The sequence below is a fragment of the Seriola dumerili genome, unplaced genomic scaffold (genome assembly GCF_002260705.1).
Source record: "Seriola dumerili isolate Sdu_G_001 unplaced genomic scaffold, Sdu_1.0 BDQW01000068.1, whole genome shotgun sequence".
NCBI classification, from domain to species: Eukaryota; Metazoa; Chordata; class Actinopteri; order Carangiformes; family Carangidae; genus Seriola; species Seriola dumerili.
The window spans coordinates 12,929,782-12,947,799 of record NW_019174323.1 but is presented as its reverse complement, the minus strand read 5'-3'; the positions used below and the strand labels follow the sequence as shown (position 1 = coordinate 12,947,799).

The window sequence follows — 18,018 nt, the reverse complement described above, 5'->3', positions numbered from 1 at the left end:
TGAAATGTGTTTATTTCTTGTCCATATTTGTCCTACTGATAGTCATCAATACACCTTGGATTATTATTGAAAGTTGTCAGTTTTATTGTGAAAATACTTTTGGTACACAAAGCAGTTTATAAGATTGCATTAAGTAAAAGAAGCCAGTGCATGTACAGTATATACAGTTAGAAAAAGAAAGCAAGAGAAATAAGCAGAAAGTGTTAGTTATTGCTCAGTAACATCATTGGCTGGCCTAGTGGAAGTTCAACAAAAATCTTCACTGGAGTCCCTTTAAAAATGTGCTTGTCCCTCGCAGTTGATGCAACACAACACTGCAAGATACTTAAAAATAAATAATATAAACATCTGAAAAAAAAAAGAAATGAAGTAATCTGTATTTTAAATGATTCCCTAATTTTGCTGCCACAGGGCAAGCAGTTTACCCACAAGCAGACAGATCCAAAACAAGACCTGAAACATTGTCAGTGATAAAATACCACAAGTATTCTCAAATACTCACATACTGCATGATGGTTTGAAGATTTAAAAAAACAGACATTTTGTACTATAAAAAAAGCGAAAAACAACAAACCTGCCCACCATGTTTCTCACTAGTTTGAATGGCCACAAAATTACAGACATCTAGACATGTTGTTGCAGATCTGAAATCATTGGACAGGTCAGAGTCAGCAAGCAATGTGATTGTGTAGCTCCACCTAAAACACTGTAGGTGTAATTTTCTTCACTACAGTACATTCCTTGCAACATTCCCACATGTAAGCAGTTTGGGTTCTGTGTGTCTAGTGTTTCAAACATCCTGTCCTACGAACGCTGGGACGGTAACGTGCATTCTGGGGTTGAAAAATTGAGCTAACCTCATCTAAAACTCAACTAAAAACATTAAAACAGACAGACAATATTGTTATGACCTGCAATAAAGGGTCTGCATTGGTCTCAGGAGACCTGGTAACAGTGCATGAGTACAGTTTGCTCCCTTAAATCAACAGTTTCATCACTGTATCAGGCCACTAAAAGAACAGGTACATGGAGGTACTGAGAGGGACGAAGGCTAGAATACATTTCACCTACAAGTAGCTACATTCAAATGGCCTTGATGTGCCTAACAGTATGTCTTACTCACATGTGGTTTATCTTTAAGAGGCTGTTGTGGTAACTAACTGACAGAGAGACCCCGTCTAACCCCTCAGAATAGCATGGGATCAAACCGCAGCCCAGCGGGCAGCAGTAGCTGTGTTACATTCATTGGAGTCCTGCTGGAAAATGGCACAATACAAAACAGAAGCATGGATTTATAGTTTCATCTTGATTCTGGATCAAACATCTGTAAACCCACAAAGGTCGTCCAGATCAAAATCTCATTTAGGTGGATTATAAAGGCACAGAATCTGAAAGAGATGCCACTCTAGTATAATGTTGTTACTATTCCTACGGAGGTGTGAGAGTTGCTCGATGTAAGTCCTGTGGTCACTGTGGGACCTACACTGAGCGTGAGAACTGAGCACATCTCTTCACTGAACAGTCTAATAAATTAAAATGGTCCGATTCTGGTCAAGAGATACCCTGCAGTCAGAGTATACACTTCATGGTCCAGAGGTTCCTGCGTCCGGCTCTGAGCCAGTCGCTGCTTGGTTCTGTCACATCTGTTTCCAGAGGAAGATGAGGCTGTGGAGGGCATGACAACAATTCAGTTCTCTTTACATTCAAATCATGTTAAAAATACACATAATTTAAGTTTCATTTACAATGAACAGTATGTTTTGATTAGGACCTGACTATGGGCTTATCAAGGCATTCTGGATTGAAGCTGCTGATATTTGATATTTGTTGCTGATAGATCCAAGCATTTTTATCCCAAATCAATTGTGAAAGAACCAAAAACTCCTGCACACTGTTAATCACTTGTCCTCATGTTATGTACAATGTTTCAGTCATCAAACATAAACATAAAATCCTATAATTTTACTTTTATATCCTTTAATTTTTGGCCCTGTTTCATTTTTGAACTGACTTTCTGTAAATAGTTTTCCTCTAGACTGGTTGAATTAAATCATATCTACTCTGATCCGATTTTCAGTCAAATTCACATATTAATCTAAACCTTGTTATGCCAAAATGAAAATTATACTTACTGAAATGTTTAAGCTTGATAAAGTGGCCCCGCAGTTTCTTCAATGGGTTCTGTATGACAAAATAAAAAATAAAAACACGATCATTTTCCCAGCAGTTACTGTGCATTTACAACTTGTCTCTGAGCATAAGTGAACACACAATAAGAGCTATTTTCTGTGCCTTTTCTTGTGGTTTGTGACACAGCTGCAAAGGCTTCATACCAAAAAAAGGAACTGCACACAGTGTGCACATGTTTGCTTTGCACCAGGGGCAATAAAGATTTTTAGAAGATTACTTGACCTCTTTGTCATCAATAACTCGTCCCTGTTTGCCTTGAATGTCACACATTTAAGGTTTTTCCTCCATGTCTTCACAGAGACACACAGTGCAAGAAACTAACACAAAAGTAATCTTCTTGGGTGACAGAGCCCTTTAAGGCTGTAAGAGGACACTTGACACTGCAATTTTATTTTGTTGAACAGTGGTGGATTACAGCGTCTCAGTTCAGGAACATGGAACACTCTTGTCACTTGCAGCTATTCTTTGTGATTTAGGTCAAATAAATACTGTGTCTTTGCCTCAGAATGAAATCTGATGCACTTTTAAAAGTTACAAAAGTTTAAGAGAATCTCACCACGTAGAGGCCGCTTGTGTGACTTGCGTCGATGCACCATGACCCCGATAATCAACGCAGCACCGACAAGCACGACGGCCAGCACTGAGAAACTGGTGATGGCTGCCAGTTTCCACACATCAGGTGTGTCCTCCACGGGTTTACCTGTTGATAAAACAAAAAGAACTTAAACTGCAAACTGCTGAAAGAGAGGATACTAATGTATGAACCAATCATGGCAGAGGTCATTTACATTCTCAGTTTCTGAGCCAGTGTCTTACATGTGTTGCAGGACGGGGTCTTTGGGTACTGCTTGCATGATGCACACGGCACACAAACGTCCAAGTCTGAGTTCCAAAACTCTGAAATGCCACACTGACCTGCACACAGACAAACATCAAAGATCAACTCTTTGTCATTATAACACTTTATAATTCATAAGTCATTCAGCGGAAACAGTTTGTCAAAGCTGGGTCCTGGTGTTTCCAGGGCAAAACATTTCTCATTGTTTATGAAATACAGTATTTAACACTGTTTTAAGCCAATTAAATATTATGATCTGGAGTTAATATTTAAAAACATGTGATTGTGACTCATGTAAATGCTTTAGCAAGCAAACATAATTCCCTAACACTGTAATGAAATAAAATAAACCATAAATTCAGCTGGAGTCAGTAACTGCAGGTGTGACCTGAGCAGGACACATGAGAAACTTTGTGGTTTCCTTTTCTTTTCTCAAAAACGAATCTGGGAAATTCCTTTGGGTCAGACTGCTGATGCAACCGAACTGCATGAGAGAGAATTACTCAGTAACTTTCAGTGCATGAGCAGGCAAACGGTGCAAGAGGATGTGTCTTCACAGAGTGCTTCCGCTGAATTGTTTTGCTTCTCTGTATGCGTGTGACTTCCAGAGAATGAACAACCGTGTCTGTGAGAGAGAGGTTGGCAGACGGTGGTTACACTGTCAAAAAGTCTACCCCTGTGGACACAATGGAAAGCTTCTTTTTCTTTTTATGGCAGCTGGACAATTAAAGCTGTGCACTTCCCACATGGTGAAGAAGAAGCCTGAAGATGTGACACAGTTAACACTAATAGTAAAATCAGTATAGAGACCAGTTTGGTGTTTTTATAGTGTGTGGTTTTCACTGCAGGTTTAACATCCTGGCTTTGGTTAAGAAGTAAGAATGCACTAATACCCCAAGGTCATGAACGAAGTAGAGAGTATTGTGACATCAAGCTGAAAAACAAGGTCTGCAAAACAATATTACAACACAAAGTCAGCCTAATAAGATGACAGAAATAACACAAGACATGACCACATGACAGATAATGTGACACGGAAATGGTTTAAAGATATTTGATAGATAAAATGATAACAGTCTTGCTTCCTCCTCAGTGTCACACATGTATTTGCATGAACAAATTCTTTTGTGTCCAGCATTAGGAAAAAGAACCACGTCGAGCCTAGATTGAGTCATCATTTGTGGTAACTTTCATATTCAAACTGGCTGCTTTAATCACCACAGAGAGCAATAACAAAACTATCAGAGAAGCGAGTTTGACGTAAACCCAAAGTACTTAAAAGACTGTGTAGGACACTGTGAATGTTTGAGTGACAATAAGAGCAGTTGATGAATATTGTGAAATCAAGCTCAGGAGCTGACAAGCCAACTGTCAGAAACTGTGCTAAACCACAAAGGTTAATAAGAAACAATACCAGACGTGATGGACTTACAGAAAAATGAAAGAAGGAAATAATCTGTAGATTATTTGATAGATGAAAGGGTGATCATCATCCTTTGCTCAGTATAAACAATCAGAACAGGTTTGTGTGAGAAATCTATCTAAATATGATTGTGTCAAATTTCACAGATGGTCTATTGTGATGGAGTATGTTTCAGTAAAATATTCTATTAATGAAAAGCCCTGCATTTAAAACCTTGTTTAAATTGTAGTACAGACATATTATCAGCTAAATGCACTTTAAGTTTAAAAAGTACTCATTATTTAGAAAAATGGCCCCTGTGGCTGATATATTATCATATATGACCTTATTGGATACTGATGCAACCTTGCATACTGTGAGCAGCTTTTTTCTGTTGTAGCTGTGTAGCCCTGGTGTGTCACAAAGTAAATCTGATGGGGGTAGAGGAGTGAGGAGGTAGGAATGATAAGATAATTAATGGTGTGGGGAAGAAGAAAAGTTCTGCTTCACAAATTTGTGTTCATTTTTGGATAATTTGCCTCTCTGAGCCTCAAACAAATATTCAAATGAAACCATCTGAGAAATTTAGAGGAGAGATGTCTCTGCTAACAAGTCATCTGAAACCAACCTAACTAGACGCAATTTTTTTGATAAGGAGTCATGAGCCAAAAAGATGATGAAAGAATGTATTTAGTTGCTTTCCACCACTGATGACATTAGTCAAGCTTCAGTTCAGTTTTTATGACGTTTGATGCCTTACTATACTATGACATTTTTTTTACTTATTATGCCTTACTATACTGTGACGTTTTTATGCCTTACTATACTATGATGTTTTTATGCCTTACTATACTATGACGTTTTATGCCTTACTATACTATGACGTTTTATGCCTTACTATACTATGACGTTTTATGCCTTACTATACTATGACGTTTTATGCCTTACTATACTATGACGTTTTATGCCTTACTATACTATGACGTTTTATGCCTTACTATACTATGACGTTTTATGCCTTACTATACTATGACGTTTTATGCCTTACTATACTATGACGTTTTATGCCTTACTATACTATGACGTTTTTATGCCTTACTATACTATGATGTTTTTATGCCTTACTATTCTATGACGTTTTTATGCCCTACTATACTATGACCTTTTTTGACATTTTTATGCCTTACTATAGTGTGACGTTTTTTGACATTTTATGCCTTGCTATACTATGAAATTTTATGCCTTACTATACTATGACGTTTTATGCCTTACTATACTATGACGTTTTTTGACATTTTATGCCTTACTATCCTATGACGTTTTTATGCCCTACTATACTATGACGTTTTTTTGGGTTTTTATGCGTGACCATACTATGATGTTTTTTGTCGTTTTTATGCCTTACTATACTATGACATTTTTTCACGTTTTTATGCCTTACTATTCTATGACGTTTTTATGCCCTACTATACTATGACGTTTTTTGACATTTCATGCCTCACTATACTATGACATTTTATGCCTTACTATTCTATGACGTTTTTATGCCCTACTATACTGTGAAGTTTTTTGACGTTTTTATGCCTTATAACACTATGAAGCCTTTTGACCTTTTTATGCCTTACTATACTATGACGTTTTTTTGTGTTTTTATGCATTACCATACTATGATGTTTTTTGTCGTTATTATGCCTTACTATACTATGACCTTTTTTGACATTTTATGCCTTACTATTCTATGACGTTTTTATGCCCTACTATACTATGAAGTTTTTTGACGTTTTTATGCCTTACTATACTGTGACATTTTATGCCTTACTATTCTATGACGTTTTCTGACGTTTTTATGCCTTACTATACTATGACAATTTCATGCCTTATTATACTATGACGTTTTTTTGTGTTTTTATGCCTTACCATACTATGACATTTTTTCACGTTTTTATGCATTACTATGCTATGACGTTTTTTGATGTTTTTATGCCTTACTATACTATGACATTTTTTTTACATTTTATGCCTTACTATATTATGACGTTTTCTGATGTTTTTATGCCTTACTATACTATGACATTTTATGCCTTACTATTCTATGACGTTTTTATGCCCTACTATACTATGACCTTTTTTGACGTTTTTATGCCTTACTATACTATGACGTTTTATGCCTTACTATGCTATGACGTTTTTATGCCCTACTATACTATGACATTTTTTGATGTTTTTAATGCCTTGCTATAGTATGAGCTTTTTGTGTTACAAGGACTACAATGTGATTCAATGGTAGTGCAGTGGTTAGACCAGCTGCTTAAAGATGAGAAGGTCATCGCTTCAAATCCAAGTCATGGAGCTTATAAGGAGTTTTAATATGTATACAATGTTTTTTTTATGTTTTTATGCCTTACTATACTATGACCTTTTTTGACATATTTATGCCTTACTATACTATGACGTTTTTATGCCTTACTATACTATGACCTTTTTGTGTTGAAACAATAAGTACAATAATGTGATCCAATGGTAGTGCAGTGGTTTGAACAGCTGCTTAAGGATGAGAAGGTCATGGGTTCAAACCCAGGTCGTGGAGCTTATAAGGAGTTTTAGTATGTATACAATGTTTTTATGCCTTACTATACTATGACATTTTTCGACGTTTTATGCCTTACTATACTATGACAATTTTTGATGTTTTTATGCCTTACAATACCATGACGTTTTTTACCTTACTACGCTATGACGTTTTTTGATGTTTTTATGCCTTACTATGCTATGACGTTTTTTTTTTACGTTTTTATGCCTTAGTATACTATGACATTTTTTGACCTTTTTTATGCCTTATAATACCATGACGTTTTTTGCCTTACAATGCTATGATGTTTTTTTATGTTTTTATGCCTTACTATACTATGACGTTTTTTGACATTTTTTATGCCTTACTATACTATGACATTTTTTGACGTTTTAATGCCTAACTATACTATAACGTTTTTTGACGTTTTATGCCTTACTATACTATGACATTTTTTGACGTTTTAATGCCTAACTATACTATAACGTTTTTTGACGTTTTATGCCTTACTATACTATGACAATTTAACGCCTTACTATACTATGACATTTTTTGACATTTTAATGCCTAACTATACTATAACGTTTTTTGACATTTTTTATGCCTTACTATACTATGACGTTTTTTTTTAAGTTTTTATGCCTTACTATACTATGACATTTTTTGCCTTACAATGCTATGACGTTTTTTGATGTTTTTATGCCTTACTATGCTATGACATTTTTTTTTGACGTTTTTATGCCTTACTATACTATGACATTTTTTGACCTTTTTTATGCCTTATAATACCATGACGTTTTTTGCCTTACAATGCTATGATGTTTTTTTATGTTTTTATGCCTTACTATACTATGACGTTTTTGTGTTGCAACAATGGGCACAATAATATGATCCAATGGTAGTGCAGTGGTTAGAACAGCTGTTTAAGGATGAGAAGGTCATGGGTTCAAACCCAGGTCATGGAGCCTATAAGCTGTTTTAGTATGTATACGTTGTTTTTTTATGTTTTTATGCCTTACTATACTATGACCTTTTTTGACATATTTATGCCTTACTATACTATGACGTTTTTATGCCTTACTATACAATGACCTTTTTCTATTGAAACAATAGGTACAATAATGTGATCCAATGGTAGTGCAGTGGTTTGAACAGCTGTTTAAGGATGAGAAGGTCATGGGTTCAAACCCAGGTCATGGAGCCTATAAGCTGTTTTAGTATGTATACGTTGTTTTTTTATGTTTTTATGCCTTACTATACTATGACCTTTTTTGACATATTTATGCCTTACTATACTATGACGTTTTTATGCCTTACTATACAATGACCTTTTTCTATTGAAACAATAGGTACAATAATGTGATCCAATGGTAGTGCAGTGGTTTGAACAGCTGTTTAAGGATGAGAAGGTCATGGGTTCAAACCCAGGTCATGGATCTTATAAGGAGTTTTAGTATGTATACAATGTTTTTTTATGTTTTTATGCCTTACTATACTATGACGTTTTTCGACGTTTTATGCCTTACTATACTGTGACAATTTTTGATGTTTTTATGCCTTACAATACCCTGACGTTTTTTACCTTACTATGCTATGACGGTTTTTGATGTTTTTATGCCTTACTATGCTATGACGTTTTTTTTTTACGTTTTTATGCCTTAGTATACTATGACATTTTTTGACCTTTTTTATGCCTTATAATACCATGACGTTTTTTGCCTTACAATGCTATGATGTTTTTTTATGTTTTTATGCCTTACTATACTATGACGTTTTTTGCCTTACTATACTATGACAATTTAATGCCTTATTATACTATGACACTTTTTTGTGTTTTTATGCCTTACCACACTATGATGTTTTTTGACGTTTTTATGCCTTACTATACTATGAAGTTTTTGTGTAACAACAATGACCACACTGTGATCCAATGGTAGTGCAGTGGTTAGAAGAGCTGCTTAAGGATGAGAAGGTCATGGGTTCAAACCCAGGTCATGGAGCTTATAAGTAGTTTTAATGTACAATGAGTTTTTATGCCTTACTATACTATGATAATTTAATGCCTTATTATACTATGACGCTTTTTTGACGTTTTATGCCTTACTATACTATGACATTTTTTGACGTTTTAATGCCTAACTATACTATAACGTTTTTTGACGTTTAATGCCTTACTATACTGTGACAATTTAACGCCTTACTATACTATGACATTTTTTGACATTTTAATGCCTAACTATACTATAACGTTTTTTGACGTTTTTTATGCCTTACTATACTATGACATTTTTTGATGTTTTTATGCCTTGCTATAGTATGAGCTTTTTGTGTTACAACAAGGATTACAATGTGATTCAATGGTAGTGCAGTGGTTAGACCAGCTGCTTAAAGATGAGAAGGTCATGGATTCAAATCCAGGTCATGGAGCTTATAAGGAGTTTTAATATACAATGAGTTTTTATTCCTTACTATACTATGACGTTTTTTTATGTTTTTATGCCTTACTATACTATGACGTTTTATGCCTTACTATACTATGACAATTTAATGCCTTATTATACTATGACACTTTTTTGTGTTTTTATGCCTTACCACACTATGATGTTTTTTGACGTTTTTATGCCTTACTATACTATGAAGTTTTTGTGTAACAACAATGACCACACTGTGATCCAATGGTAGTGCAGTGGTTAGAAGAGCTGCTTAAGGATGAGAAGGTCATGGGTTCAAACCCAGGTCATGGAGCTTATAAGTAGTTTTAATGTACAATGAGTTTTTATGCCTTACTATACTATGATAATTTAATGCCTTATTATACTATGACGCTTTTTTGACGTTTTATGCCTTACTATACTATGACATTTTTTGACGGTTTCATGCCTTATAATACCATGACGGTTTCATGCCTTACAATGCTATGACGTTTTTTGACGTTTTATGCTTTACTCTACTACGACAATTTAATGCCTTACTATACTATGATGTTTTTTGACGTTTTTATGCCTTACTATACTATGACGTTTTCATGCCTTACAATGCTATGACGTTTTTTGACGTTTTATGCTTTACTCTACTACGACAATTTAATGCCTTACTATACTATGATGTTTTTTGACGTTTTTATGCCTTACTATACTATGACGTTTTCATGCCTTACAATGCTATGACGTTTTTTGACGTTTTATGCTTTACTCTACTACGACAATTTAATGCCTTACTATACTATGATGTTTTTTGACGTTTTTATGCCTTACTATACTATGACGTTTTCATGCCTTACAATGCTATGACGTTTTTTGACGTTTTATGCTTTACTCTACTACGACAATTTAATGCCTTACTATACTATGATGTTTTTTGACGTTTTTATGCCTTACTATACTATGACGTTTTCATGCCTTACAATGCTATGACGTTTTTTGACGTTTTATGCTTTACTCTACTACGACAATTTAATGCCTTACTATACTATGATGTTTTTTGACGTTTTTATGCCTTACTATACTATGACGTTTTCATGCCTTACAATGCTATGACGTTTTTTGACGTTTTATGCTTTACTCTACTACGACAATTTAATGCCTTACTATACTATGATGTTTTTTGACGTTTTTATGCCTTACTATACTATGACGTTTTCATGCCTTACAATGCTATGACGTTTTTTGACGTTTTATGCTTTACTCTACTACGACAATTTAATGCCTTACTATACTATGATGTTTTTTGACGTTTTTATGCCTTACTATACTATGACGTTTTCATGCCTTACAATGCTATGACGTTTTTTGACGTTTTATGCTTTACTCTACTACGACAATTTAATGCCTTACTATACTATGATGTTTTTTGACGTTTTTATGCCTTACTATACTATGACGTTTTCATGCCTTACAATGCTATGACGTTTTTTGACGTTTTATGCTTTACTCTACTACGACAATTTAATGCCTTACTATACTATGATGTTTTTTGACGTTTTTATGCCTTACTATACTATGACGTTTTCATGCCTTACAATGCTATGACGTTTTTTGACGTTTTATGCTTTACTCTACTACGACAATTTAATGCCTTACTATACTATGATGTTTTTTGACGTTTTTATGCCTTACTATACTATGACGTTTTCATGCCTTACAATGCTATGACGTTTTTTGACGTTTTATGCTTTACTCTACTACGACAATTTAATGCCTTACTATACTATGATGTTTTTTGACGTTTTTATGCCTTACTATACTATGACGTTTTCATGCCTTACAATGCTATGACGTTTTTTGACGTTTTATGCTTTACTCTACTACGACAATTTAATGCCTTACTATACTATGATGTTTTTTGACGTTTTTATGCCTTACTATACTATGACGTTTTCATGCCTTACAATGCTATGACGTTTTTTGACGTTTTATGCTTTACTCTACTACGACAATTTAATGCCTTACTATACTATGATGTTTTTTGACGTTTTTATGCCTTACTATACTATGACGTTTTCATGCCTTACAATGCTATGACGTTTTTTGACGTTTTATGCTTTACTCTACTACGACAATTTAATGCCTTACTATACTATGATGTTTTTTGACGTTTTTATGCCTTACTATACTATGACGTTTTCATGCCTTACAATGCTATGACGTTTTTTGACGTTTTATGCTTTACTCTACTACGACAATTTAATGCCTTACTATACTATGATGTTTTTTGACGTTTTTATGCCTTACTATACTATGACGTTTTCATGCCTTACAATGCTATGACGTTTTTTGACGTTTTATGCTTTACTCTACTACGACAATTTAATGCCTTACTATACTATGATGTTTTTTGACGTTTTTATGCCTTACTATACTATGACGTTTTCATGCCTTACAATGCTATGACGTTTTTTGACGTTTTATGCTTTACTCTACTACGACAATTTAATGCCTTACTATACTATGATGTTTTTTGACGTTTTTATGCCTTACTATACTATGACGTTTTCATGCCTTACAATGCTATGACGTTTTTTGACGTTTTATGCTTTACTCTACTACGACAATTTAATGCCTTACTATACTATGATGTTTTTTGACGTTTTTATGCCTTACTATACTATGACGTTTTCATGCCTTACAATGCTATGACGTTTTTTGACGTTTTATGCTTTACTCTACTACGACAATTTAATGCCTTACTATACTATGATGTTTTTTGACGTTTTTATGCCTTACTATACTATGACGTTTTCATGCCTTACAATGCTATGACGTTTTTTGACGTTTTATGCTTTACTCTACTACGACAATTTAATGCCTTACTATACTATGATGTTTTTTGACGTTTTTATGCCTTACTATACTATGACGTTTTCATGCCTTACAATGCTATGACGTTTTTTGACGTTTTATGCTTTACTCTACTACGACAATTTAATGCCTTACTATACTATGATGTTTTTTGACGTTTTTATGCCTTACTATACTATGACGTTTTCATGCCTTACAATGCTATGACGTTTTTTGACGTTTTATGCCTTACTATACTATGACATTTTTTGACGTTTTTATGCCTTACTATACTATGACGTTTTAACGTCTTACTATACTATGACATTTTTTGACGTTTTCATGCCTTATAATACCATGACGTTTTCATGCCTTACAATGCTATGACGTTTTTTGACGTTTTATGCTTTACTATACTACGACAATTTAATGCCTTACTATACTATGATGTTTTTTGACGTTTTTATGCCTTACTATACTATGACGTTTTTTGACATTTTAAGCCTCACTATACTATGACGTTTTTATGCCTTACTATACTATGACATTTTTTGACGTTTTAATGCCTAACTGTACTATTACATTTTTTGACGTTTTATGCCTTACTATACTATGACATTTTTTCACGTTTTTATGCCTTACTATACTACGACTTTTTTTAGCCATACTATAATATGATGTTTCTATGCCTTACTATTAAGTTTTTTCACTTTTTTATGCCTTAGTGTACTATGACATTCTTTGATGTTCTTATGCCTTACTATACTATGACATTTTTTGATGTTTTTATGCCTTATAATACCATGACTTTTTTGATGTTTTTTTGCCTTACTATACAATGACGTTTTTTGACGTTTTATGCCTTACTATACTATGACATTTTTTGACGTTTTAATGCCTTACAATACCATGATGTTTTTATGCCTCACTATACTATGACATTTTTTGACGTTTTATGCCTTACTATACTATAACGTTTTTTGACATTTTTATGCCTTACAATACCATGATGTTTTTATGCCTCACTATACTATGACATTTTTTGATGTTCTTATGCCTTAATATACTATGACATTTTTTGATGTTTTTATGCCTTACTATACTATGACGATTTTTGTTACGTTTTTATGCCTTACTATACTATGACATTTTTTGATGTTTTCATGCCTTATAATACCATGACGTTTTTTGCCTTACAATGCTATGACGTTTTTTGATGTTTTTTATGCCTTACTATACTATGACAATTTTTGACGTTTTAATGCCTAACTATACTATAACATTTTTTGACGTTTTTAGGCCTTACAATACCGTGACATTTTTTGCCTTTCTATACTGTGACATTTTTTCACGTTTTTATGCCTTACTATGCTATGACGTTTTTATGCCTTACTATACTATGACGTTTTTTGACGTCTTTATGCCTTACTATACTATGACTTTTTTTAGCCATACTATAATATGATGTTTTTATGCCTTACTATTAATTTTTTTCACTTTTTTATGCCTTAGCGTACTATGACATTTTTTGATGTTCGATTTGATGTTTGATTTTTATGATATAGTATACTATGATGTTTTTATGACGTTTTTATGACTTACCATAGTATGACCTTTTTTCTACATACTATCCTATGACCTTTTTACGACATACTACACACTATGACATTTTTATGCCTTACTATACTATGACTTATGATATATACATCACATGTTCGTCCCTATATCAAGAGTGATGTTACCATATGTGCCATGTATAAGAGGATATATTAATATGACATATATACATCCTCTGGATATATGAAGACTTAAGTCTATAACATATATGCAATACTCATAGTCCAACTTTGTTAAAACAACATGCTCATTAAAATTCTATATGTTTGTACATGATTTTTTAAATTGTTCTTTATCAAATTTAACCATACACGTTTATCTTTTATATTTACATATATAATGAACATATACTGACAGGCTTTGGGATGGATATATATTTATGTTCATATGTCTATTATATAAACAGACATACTAAAATACATGTTTCTATTAGCTAGACATATATGTCAATATATGATATATTTCCAATTTTAAACAGGTTTCACATGTAATGTTTACATATATAGGCTATACTGTATATACATATATGATTTTATTTTATATGTGCATATTTTTTTATATATGGAAATTCAACACATATACATAGGTTACATTTTTGTATGGGTGTTTCTGAATGTAAATTCAGATATTATATGTTAATAAACCATTTGGTTGACAGCATAAAAAAGTCAGTTTCTTTGTTTCAGAGGGTCATTGTTGCGTCGCTTCCAATGTTGAAACCAAACATACATCCTGGTGTCATAGTGATATCATCAGGTTCACCTCAGCTTGGATTTGAGACTTTTTTCTTTTAACAAAAATGCTATTAAGTTGCATTATGGGAAATGTAAGATTCAAGATTTTGACTCATACAGTGACTAAAAGTCAGAACATCTCGGTTACTTTGATTTTGACTTTTCTTTTTTTAATGAGTCTTTCCTCTAACTTTATTGAAGTGTAAAACTAAATCGTTGGAATATCTCCTCTCTTGGAGAGGGGGAAAACGCTAATTCTTTGTCATGTTGGGGATTGTGGGGGATAGGGGGCCAAATCCACCACTGCTTGAGAAACATTTTAAATTCACTCAGTTTGTCTCATCACTCACAACCAGAATATATCCATAATAAATGTTAAACCTCAAAACCAGAATTACAGGACAGTTTCCCATGAGCATGAGCTCCAAAAAGTACGTCATAAATGTACAGGAAGCTGTTCTGCATGAGTTGTATGAGCTGGTAACATTACACAGGATACATAATACTTAACAACCAGTCAGTACAGGTCATTATTAACCAGCTGCAGCCAAAAGGCACCTGCTCAAGAAGTTATGTTTGAGGCATTTTGACCTCTAACTCGCTGGTTATGCTGCAGCCACATGCCCAGGCCCTCAGAGACTCTCCGTCCTACACAGCCAACCCGCCTGCAGAGCTGGACTGACTCATTTTATAGCTGTGGTCACAGTAAAAATGTGTCACAGTTCTTGTAAGCCCGATGATTTCAGCACTGCATCATCCATCAAGTCCAGCTGGACTCACACTCACCGGTTCAAAAAGTCACTGGAAGGAACTGAACCTTGACTCCTGGTTGACCTCTCCAAACCCAAACCACATCTGACAAATGGAGCTTTATGATGCTCAAATTAAACTACCTGGAACTGCTGGTTAAACTGATAAGAATATTTGTTGAGCCAGTTTCAGTGGGAGTTTTTACTTTTTATTTCAAGGAGTTACTACACTCATTCATGAATGGCAACACATGCATTAGCCAGCATTCCATTTTAAAAGTAAGAAGCTGCAGGGATCATATAATCTGATTGCCATAGAGGTTTCTTATGGCTCAGCATGTACAATCTGGAAAGCAAGAAAAAGTCTGGAGCCTTTTTGTGTGTTCATGAAAAAAAGACCTTGGCAAATCTCAGCACCTAGGCTGACAAAGGGTGTTTTTGGGTGTGGGGGTGCTGTATTTTGTCATACACTGGAAGGGGGTGGGTGGACCAACAGCTGATGCCCAGATGTAGAGATTGTTTCACATTGACAAGGTCTAGATCAAACATTTTTTGAGGTCAGTTTGTTTATAAAAATGCATTTGGTAACTTTAATGTCAGAGGAAATGGTCCTAACCCATGTAATTATTCAAGACTGCAATCTGAGTCTGTTGTTCTCCACTGGGATTATATCCAAACTTCAGAGGGCTGTGGAAACAAAGTCAAAAGCTCTTTTTTTGTTTCTGTGAGATAGTAAAAAAAAAAAAAAAAGTATCTTTGTGCAAAATGGACCCGTGTGCACCCTTTCCATGTGGCCTGTCCTTCTCACCCAGGGGCATGGATGGATGGGGTGAAATAAGGCGATCGGAATGCGGAACCGGTGAGAAATGCAGCTGGTTAAGGAAGCGGCTCTGTTAGCAGACCCACTATCTGACTCCATTATAGGGAGACCAGACCACCAGACTAATCCGTGTTCACACAAAACAAGCACATCAACATTTGCGTACAAAACAAAGTTAGAAATGGAACAAAACAGATCGAGTCACTGCAACAAGTCGGACAAATTCTTAAAAACCGTGATTTTACATTCTGTTTGAAACCTTGTTTGGGGAAAAAAATATATTTTACTTACTTTTCTGTGCGCTCACAGCATGGAAATTAGTCACAGCCGCTATAATAAGTCCGCAGAGCGCGCAGAGAGCGTTTGAAGCCATGATGTCTGCGGGTAAAAAGCTGCTCGCTGTCGGCTACACAATTCCCGAAAGTTCATCTGATTAACAATCCGTGCTGGTTTTCAGCATGGAAAAGCGAGCATCAGAGTGAGTCACCCGGAGGAGTCTGCGCCTTGTTTTAATAGCGCACACACCCACGCTAACAGTTCAACTCCTATGAGTCATTTCCTATGTACTGTAGTGCTCGGATTCTCTGTCCGCACTCCCCGACTCACAGGAAACTCCACTACCATAGTATGTGGTTTCATTTGTTTCTGTTCAAGTGAAAGTTTCAATTAAACCACCTCAGGTATCACATTTTCAATACATATATTTCATATTTTACGGCCACACCCTTCAGTTTTTTTCTCCACTATTTTTTTTCTACCAGGGTCTGTGTAGTCTGGACTTAATAGTGTTCTCATTGTTATTACCACGCCTGTCGACGTCATTCCCTCCTCTCTGCCAAAAAACACAAGTCTCTGGCATGAGTCTGGGTCCCATACACAGAAAAAGAGGAACAGCAACTGAGGCAAGAACAGATGACACTCACTAGGAAAAACTATCTGCTTTTTAGGTCTTTCGTTTGTCTCAGTGCTGAAGTTAGATAAGCTTTATCTTTGTCCACATGAATGCCCTCCGCAGACAGAGAAAATAAGACTTGTGATGATCTTACTTTTGGAAACTGACATTTGAATAGTGAGTGTCCCTGACACAGTGTGATGTTATTAATGCCTCGGGCTGGGTGTAGCCTGCTGCTGCTGCACAAATATGCAATAACAAAGCCACTGGACGCCTGCCTGGAGTGCTATCAGGTTGGCCCCTGTCACAGCATTGTCTCATATATTAATGAGGACCATCAGTCACTACAACATCTGTGGCATAGAAAATGATCACTTAACACGAAGTGAAAACGACTAATTTATTTAAGACAGGTTATGCACATTCATATGAGTAAACAACCACTGTCTATGTATTATTAACAATAAAATTATTCTTACTTTTGCCAACATTATATCCAATTCCTGCAGGGACTCTTAGTTAACTGTTCCCAAATGCCTGATAAACTTTTTTTTTCACATATTCACTCTTTCTTTCAGCAGCCTGGAACTTTTTATGTGTGCGCTACATGGTGTGAATTGCCTTTTCCCACAAGAGCTAACGTCAAACAGACGCTAACCAACCTCCCAGTAAATAGTTCACATCATCAGAACAGAGGAAAGGGGTTTTCATTGGCTCAATTAGGTTAGAAGCATGTTGTTAAACAGATGTTTTTGTACTCGACTGTCACGGCTAACCTTCAGGAAAGCGGTCTAAGAGGACCTGGAGCAGCGCAGCTCACTAAGGACACCCATATGAGCTGACTTTCCACTGGAGTGATTTCATCAGTAATGAGGCACTATAAGCTGCAGATGTTGTGTCAAACTCTCCAATAGGAACCATGGCAACAAGA

General features: G+C 35.0%; 1 protein-coding gene across 1 annotated transcript; it reads right to left on the bottom strand.

Moving 5' to 3' along the window:
- Positions 1-60: 60 nt before the first annotated feature.
- On the bottom strand, positions 61-16,729 carry tnfrsf12a (TNF receptor superfamily member 12A). Its single transcript, XM_022743063.1, has 5 exons — positions 16,487-16,729; positions 3,007-3,105; positions 2,747-2,890; positions 2,133-2,181; positions 61-1,665 (listed from the first exon to the last, which is right to left on the bottom strand). Exons 1-4 carry the CDS (start codon positions 16,566-16,568, stop codon positions 2,141-2,143), a joined length of 366 nt encoding a protein of 121 aa, XP_022598784.1. The 5' UTR covers positions 16,569-16,729; the 3' UTR covers positions 61-1,665; positions 2,133-2,140.
- Positions 16,730-18,018: the final 1,289 nt, after the last annotated feature.